At 40.2% G+C, this 8031-nt stretch overlaps 2 protein-coding genes across 2 annotated transcripts; both read right to left on the bottom strand.

Moving 5' to 3' along the window:
- Positions 1 to 1478: 1478 nt before the first annotated feature.
- On the bottom strand, positions 1479 to 4528 carry LOC308369694 (uncharacterized protein). The gene is made up of 3 exons (XM_080844208.1): positions 4490 to 4528; positions 2363 to 2522; positions 1479 to 2112 (listed from the first exon to the last, which is right to left on the bottom strand). The coding sequence occupies exons 1-3, from the start codon at positions 4493 to 4495 to the stop codon at positions 1694 to 1696; spliced, it is 585 nt and encodes a 194-aa protein (XP_080700334.1). The 5' UTR covers positions 4496 to 4528; the 3' UTR covers positions 1479 to 1693.
- On the bottom strand, positions 4507 to 7910 carry LOC308369422 (mitotic spindle assembly checkpoint protein MAD1-like; the record flags this gene model as incomplete). The annotated part of the gene is made up of 7 exons (XM_080843846.1): positions 7790 to 7910; positions 6769 to 6864; positions 6246 to 6425; positions 6074 to 6144; positions 5491 to 5548; positions 5000 to 5110; positions 4507 to 4557 (listed from the first exon to the last, which is right to left on the bottom strand). Exons 2-7 carry the CDS (start codon positions 6835 to 6837, stop codon positions 4507 to 4509), a joined length of 540 nt encoding a protein of 179 aa, XP_080699972.1. The 5' UTR covers positions 6838 to 6864; positions 7790 to 7910.
- Positions 7911 to 8031: the final 121 nt, after the last annotated feature.

The following is an 8031-nucleotide window of genomic DNA, read 5'->3' as shown; positions in this document are numbered from 1 at the left end:
GAGAGAGAGAGACAGGGTGTATATCAGAGAGAGAGAGACAGGGTGTATATCTGAGAGAGAGAGACAGGGTGTATATCTGAGAGAGAGAGAGACAGGGTGCATATCTGAGAGAGAGAGAGGGTGTATATCTGAGAGAGAGAGAGACAGGGTGTATATCTGAGAGAGAGACAGGGTGTATATCTGAGAGAGAGAGACAGGGTGCATATCTGAGAGAGAGAGACAGGGTGTATATCTGAGAGAGAGACAGGGTGTATATCTGAGAGAGAGAGAGACAGGGTGTATATCTGAGAGAGAGAGAGACAGGGTGCATATCTGAGAGAGAGAGACAGGGTGCATATCTGAGAGAGAGAGACAGGGTGTATATCTGAGAGAGAGACAGGGTGCATATCTGAGAGAGAGAGACAGGGTGTATATCTGAGAGAGAGACAGGGTGTATATCTGAGAGAGAGAGAGAGACAGGGTGTATATCTGAGAGAGAGAGAGACAGGGTGTATATCTGAGAGATAGAGAGACAGGGTGTATATCTGAGAGATAGAGAGACAGGGTGTATATCAGAGAGAGAGACAGGGTGTATATCTGAGAGAGAGAGAGAGAGAGAGACAGGGTGTTGCATGCTTAAGGGGAATTTAAACCTGCCTTACCTGCGCACCAAAAATTATGCCATTAGTGTCCTTTGACACGTTTCAATATCAATCACCCCAACACATTAACTTTATTTATTACACAATTCAAATGAACATTTCACGGATAAGGTTTATTTGGAAATTATATTTCTCACAGTGCAATGAATATCTGAGATTCAAAACGTTCTGAATTTAGAACAAAAGTACTTAGTGTATCTGTGTGTGTGTGTGTGTGTACATATCCCAGAGCTCTAACTGTGGCGCTGTATTAGTTCCAGAATGGTGCTGTATTAGTTCCAAAGTGGTGCCACACCCTAACCCAATCAAGATGATGAACAGTCAGATAGTAAATAAGAAAAAGAAAAGACAGCTGCGGCAATGAGAAAACCCAATAGCAATAGGATAGCAAAACAGATTGATAAGCAAAGAATGAGAACGGTACAAAACGCAGGCAGGGCGTCAGGCAACAAAAACAAATCACAATGACACATGCTGTTATTTTTTTCATTTGATGTGTAGGCTGAGATATTCATAACATTTTATTAGGTCTTACATGTGGTCCTTTTGTAATACCAACAGGTGCAATTTGTTGTGGATAAGTAAATCCTATGTACTGTTCCCCCATGTGTTTAACATAACGTAGCATAACTAGCTATGTTTCTAGATAACTGTATAACAGCTGTTGCCATTCCCACGAGACGAACATTTGAATGATGTCAAAGTAAAAGTCCTGTGTTCGTTTCCATAACAACAATACAAGCAATACACATTACCTTCCCTTAATAAGCCGAAGGTAGAACAGCCTATTATGCTACATTTTTGCACTCCTGGTAATCTTTTGGCATGTTGGTAAGGTTATTTAGAAGACCATTTCTCAACAATCTGATTCTTTAGAGAATGTTTGTTTATTTATTATTTATTTTTCAACAAATAACTCATTTATAATTACATAGAGGGAAATAAGCAACTTTGTATCGCAAATTTCACTTGCTCCCGCAATTGTATCGCAACAATCCCCTAAAAAACACAGCAATTCTCACTGCAACTTTTTGGAAACACTGAGTGCATTGCTATGGCCTCTCTCCTGTGTGAATTCGCTGGTGTTTTTTAAGATGTCCATTTTGAATAAAGCTCTTGCCACACTTAGTACAGTGGTACGGCCTCTCTCCTGTGTGAATGAGCTGGTGTCGTTTGAGATCTCCCTTTTGAATAAACCTCTTGCCACACTGAGTACATTGGTACGGCCTCTCTCCTGTGTGAAGGCGCTGGTGAAGTTTGAGATCTCCCTTTTGAATAAAACTCTGGCCACACTGAGTACAGTGGTACGGCCTCTCTCCTGTGTGAGTGTATAGATGAAGCCTGAACTGAGACCAAAAGTCGAAGGTTTTGCCACACACAGAACAGGAGTACTTTTGGGATTTCTCTGTTTGGGTTCCCAAAATGGTGGGGGATGCTGGGAACTCCAGGGATGAGGGAGATGATCCTTTTCCTGTTTTACAAAAAAAAGCAATCACATTAGCTTGAGAGATCTACGGTATGACTGGAGAACTGAATCTCTAATGGGTCTCTGAGGCTGAGAGTGTGTGTGTGTGTGTGTGTGTGTGTGTGTGTGTGTGTATATGTGTGTTTGTGTGTGTGTGTCTGATCTCTTACGGGTCTGTGGCTGAGAGAGAGTGTGTGTGTGTGTGTGTGTGTGTGTGTGTGTGTGTGTGTGTGTGTGTGTGTGTCTGATCCCTTACGGGTCGGTTCTTCGTTATTCCCTTGCTGTCCTTGTGTCCTGGAGTAGTCCACCAACACCACTGACACACTCCTTAATCGGGCCAGAGACATGGGGTCTGTAGAGGACAGGTCTGTATTGGAGCAGAGGACTGGAGATATGCTGGATTTGTCCTCCTGTCCCTGAAACACATGGAGGAAGGGAGAAATAGAAGTTGTCAGTTAATTAGGTACACCTAGCAAAAACAAATGCAGTCTAATAAAAGAGTCCTGCAATAAATCAGACTTCAGGATTGTTTAAACGTTCAGTTTATGCTGAAACAGTTTAAGAGAGGTGGTCATTCAACTCTATGATCATTTTGGAGTTTGGTGTTGTGCTGTTCAACTGCACTGAATTAAATGAAAAAAAATGTGTCTTTCTATTTAGCATAGATCTGATAGTGTAATTAGCATTAGCATGTCAGATGATATGGGTTTAGTGTTATTAGCTTTGTTAGCAGTGGTGTATAAAGTACTCAAGAGCCATACTTGAGTCAAAGTACAGATACGTTACTGGAAAATGACTCAAGTAAGTCACCTTTTAGAATACTACTTAAGTAAAAGTATGTGATCTTTACTGTACTTAAGTATCAAAAGTAATGTTCTGATATTAAATGTAGTTGAGTATTCAAAGTAAAAATACGAGTAAATACTGTTAATAAAAAAGCAAAGGGTCAGAATTTTGAGCATAATGAAGTTTATCCAGACTCAAATGAGCAAACTTATAAACATGGGCTGATTTGAATCCCACTCCCTACTCAATACATCGATAAACACAAACACACGTATGTCGGCAAATGAAGCTGCTTGCAGCTAGATATCTAGATAGCGATCTACACTTTGCTAGGCAACTATACTAATAGTTAAGATAACATACTCAACAGTTATGGTTAATGTCAACTAGTCAACTAGTATTATTACCACTTCTAGTACATAACTAGTCTCTTCAACAAATGTGTTAATTTAAAATCAAAATGCTAATGTTGATGTCAAAATGTTAATGTTACCGTCTGGATTGGAAGCTGAGCTATTCTCTGGCAAACGCCAGTAAGTACTTTAGATTGTCACCATCCTAACTGGCTAGATAGAAACCTCGACAGAGATGGAATAAAGAATAAGAAAAAATGATCTGTATAGTTAAGTTATTAGCTAGCTTGTAATATTATATACAGATCTTACCCAGCGGTGAAAGAACCTGACTAGTTTAAAAGGTTGTGGTGTTGGTATTTAATGAAGAGGTTGTGTTGTGGGGTTTCACATTTTTTGATTGAGACCTGTATGCTTTTGCTTTGATAATTGTCCCTGTAGCTGCATAGGTTTAATAAACGACCACGCTTCATACTGATGTCTTTTGAATATTTATTTTCTCCTTCTCACACTCTATGAAAACTGTAATGTTAATAATACTCAGAAAACAACGTGACAATGTTAGCGCCATAAACCTGATGCAGAGTCCATTTTCTTCTGAATCTCATGAGTCCGTGACTGGTTTATATCTCTTTTGGCGCTGTACCCATAATTCCCTGGTTAGGTCCTGTATTTTAACAAACTCTTAATACAAAAAGTAACAGTACATGACACAATCTCTTTTTAAAGTACATCTTAGAATCATTTTAACCAATTAATAAATCCATGAAATAAACAAATAATGAAATCACGAATTAAACCAATACTGTAAATACATATTTATAACCACTGTAATGTTCACACTGTCTATTGGACAGTTACAGTCCCCTTCGTTGTTGATCTTAATGTTTTGGATATGTCGGTCAAAAGCTCATTAACGTGCGCTAGGACCACTGATTCGCCAAACCTGCTTGGAGTCTGTGTTCTACCACAGTCCACCACGTTGGTCTCATCACTCTTATGATTATATCTTTTTCTAAAGTTGATTCGATTTTGTAACGAGTAACAAAGGTTTCAGGGGAAATGTATCGGAGTAAAAGTATCTGTTTTTTGCAAAACGTAGCGAAGTAAAAGTAAAAGTCAACAGAAATATACTTGTAGTAAAGATATCCAAAAAAAACGACTGAAGCACAGTTACGAAGTATTTCTACTTCGTTACTATCCAACACTGTTTGTTAGCATTAGCAAAAAATACTGTACAGTACCTGCATCTGTTCAGTTTTTATGTCTTCAGCTGGGGAGGGGGTCTGTTCTGTCCTGGGGTCAGCTTTGTCTGCAAAAACAGAAAACTTACACTTTTGCATTTACTTATTCATACTTTAATCTGTAGCTGCTTTCAGAACAGAATTTGCTAATGCCAATAAAACTATAAATCCACATCATCGGACCTTTTCCTAGGAAGTCTCATTTGATTGGTTTGCTTAATTGACTTATTAAGTACCCAAATGTGGTTCATCGAATCCGTTACCTACTTGACCTTACCAATGCAGCTGGGGGTTCACTTACTTTTGCACAAACACTAATACAATGTTTCATGTCGTTTTTGGCTACCTACACAATTCCCTCTTAACAAGTACATGCAATTGATAAACATAAACCTGACATTTCATCTATGGAAAATTGGTAAAGAAAATTAGAAAAATCATTGTAAAATTAAAGAAAACTCAAGGGGTTCACATACTTTCAAGCGTCACTGTATAATGTGTGTGTGTAACACTTTTCCCCCAGTACTCCTTTCCAGACTGACTGCACTCTCCGTATCCATCATCATCATCATCATCTTCTTCTTCTTCTTTAATCCCAGAGACGGGAGCCTCCAGCAGCCTCTGAGCATCAGCTGAGACCAGCGTGTGAGACGAGTCCAGCAGACTTTCAGCACTGGATGAGACAGGCGGACTATGACTAGAAGATAAGACCAGTGGACTCTGGGCATCAGACGAGTCCATCGGACTCTGGGCATCAGAAGAGGCCAGTGGTACTGACCAGACCAGAGATTCCTGAGCTGTTGTCAGCTGGTCTGACTGGAGAGGAGAGCTGTAACTCTCGGTTTGCTGAAAAACACATATCAGACATTAGAATGTGTGTGTGTGTGTGTGTGTGTGTGTGTGAGAGAGTGAGTGAGTGCCTGCGTGTTTGTGTCAGACAAGACCAGAAGACAAGTGCATGTCAAAAAAGAGAGAGTGTGTATGTGTGTGTGTGTGTGTACCTCGACCTTGAACTGGCTCTCCCCATCCTGCAGCGGCTCATTCACATCCCAAGTGGTCCTATATGGATCAGAGATAGCAGGGGTCAGAGTTCAAAAGTAAAATGTGCTAGGATGATGGTCAAAGTTCATCGTCAAGAACAGTCAAACTAAAGTGCTCCATTAAGAAAAATATCATCCTTTATATAAATATTACCAAAATATCATCCTTTATATAAATATTACCAAAATATAATCCCTGATATATATATATATATATATATATTACCTAAATATCATCCCTGATATAAATATTTTTATTAGGGAATAAAGAAGAAGCATAATAAGGTAAAAGGCATTATAACGTATAGGTGTGTGTTTGAATAACTATGACCACTCTGCTGGCTGTGTGTGTACCTACACCCAATCTGCCGGCAGTGTGTGTGTGTTTAAGTGTGTTCGTGCATGTCTATGTGTGCATGTGTGTGTGAGTACCTACAGCCACTCTGCTGTCTGTGTCTGTGTCTGTGTCTGTGTCTGTGTCTGTGTCTGTGTCTGTGTCTGTGTCTGTGTCTGTGTCTGTGTCTGTGTCTGTGTCTGTGTCTACCTATGATTGCTCTGATGTTTTCGCAGCTGTTGATGCAGGTCCCTTAGTTCATTCTTCAGGAAAGCCATAGTCTGTATAGACACACACACGTTAACTACACATTCATACACAAACACACACATTAAATCACACACACACACACACACACACACACACACACACACACACACACCTGGTTGGCTTGTGACAGTGAGTTGTCTTTTTCCTCCAGGTTTTTCTGTAGTTCATCGTTCTTCAGCTTCAGCTGTCGCTGTGACTCTGCCTGCTCCATCAGACTCCGTCCAATCTCCGCCTGACTCTCTTCAAGACGGTGAATCAACACGCAGAGCTCCTGGTTCCTACCTACTTCATGCTAATAAATACACACACACATCAGTCACACACACACAAAAGCATGTTAACATAGAAAAACGCACCAAACTTATGAACCTTCACACACACACACACACACACCAAATGTTTACATAGACAAACACACCACACCTGGTTCCTTCCTACTTCATGCTGACACACACACACACACACACACACACACACACACACACACACACACACACACACACACACACACACACACACACACACACACACACACACACACACACACACACACACACACACACACACACACACACATATCATGATACAATGTCTTAAATGTTCTACGCGTGTGCGTGTGTGTGTGTATGTATTACCTGTAATGCTTGTGTAATGAATTGAGTGGCCTTCTCCAGGTCGATGCAGGCTTGCTTGTGACTCATCATGTCTATATGCTGAGTAATTTCATCTATCTACACACACGTCAAAACAGAGATCAACACACACATATACATAAAAACACACATCAACACACACACACACACACACACACACACACATAACAACACAAACACACATACACTTCAAGTGCTGTACAGTTTCTGATGAAAATCAAGCAAATAGACAAACGTTCAGAAACTAAATTTAAAGATGTAAGTAAGACTTGACGGCAATTTTGAATACGCTAGAAAATGAGATTCAATCAGCAATGGTGATGGATCAAAAATCGTTATTGTATCTATGCCCAGATGAGGGAGGAGGTAGCTTCGCGAAGTTTGATCTGCTCGTCTGTGACTATAGGTCAGAGAACTGTACGTTTCTCATATCCAAATTAACATCAGACAGCTCTTCAAAGCCACGTTAACAAGTGTCATTTCTTTCTATCTTACATGGCAAATCGGCAAACTGAAAAATTAAATGCACAATTGTTAGCGGTCAACAAGAGACCCTTTCCTCAATACCGGGCTCATTACTATTCAACAATGCAACTGAGGTGGAATAGCTAAGGCTCAAATCAATACAACTCAAAAGACAACCTTTCTAATTAAATGAGAAAACATGTGCGTTCTTAAAAAGGAAGAAGGTGAGTATATTCCCAGTACCATCAAACTAAGAATACGTTTCATCAGAAAATCCGAAAAAAACGCTAACGCTAACATACCGTCTCTCCCTCTGACGCCAACAGCAGCGTGCTTCGGGCAGCAGGTAAAATTGGTCACCATTCAGTTTCTGCATTATGTCATGTAGCCTACAAGTTTAACATACTGATTTCGCAATCACATTAAATACCGCGTCTCGTCAGCTTTTTCTGGTCGAACAAAAATACATACACACAAACACAACTTTCCCTGCTGAAGACCTTGAGGGCTACCATCAACAATAGCTATCTGGTATTACCACGTTTACGATATCCAAGTAGTTCGTAAGCTGCAGACTGGAGGAAACGATGATTGAGGCGGTGAGTATTCTAAAATATTTGCTGAAGATACGAAGATTTGTTTTGCTGCTCGTTTATCAGGAGCAGCGATTCTTCTTCAGCGATTAAAGCTCTCTACAGATTGAGTCAAGCCTACAGTGTTACCGCCCTCTAGCGTGCCGGATGGGAATACAGACAATCAAAGATTTCTGAAGCTTGAACA

This window comes from Sprattus sprattus (assembly GCF_963457725.1).
Source record: "Sprattus sprattus genome assembly, chromosome: 1".
Classification (NCBI taxonomy): domain Eukaryota; kingdom Metazoa; phylum Chordata; class Actinopteri; order Clupeiformes; family Clupeidae; genus Sprattus; species Sprattus sprattus.
This window is presented reverse-complemented; position numbering and strand designations above follow the sequence as displayed.

What these genes read in the sequence shown, in the direction of transcription:
- LOC308369694 (XM_080844208.1), bottom strand. An exon ending in GAATAACGAAGAACCGACCC is followed by an intron (nt 2,113 to 2,362) that starts GTAAGGGATCAG and finishes TTTGTAAAACAG; the next exon opens with GAAAAGGATCATCTCCCTCA.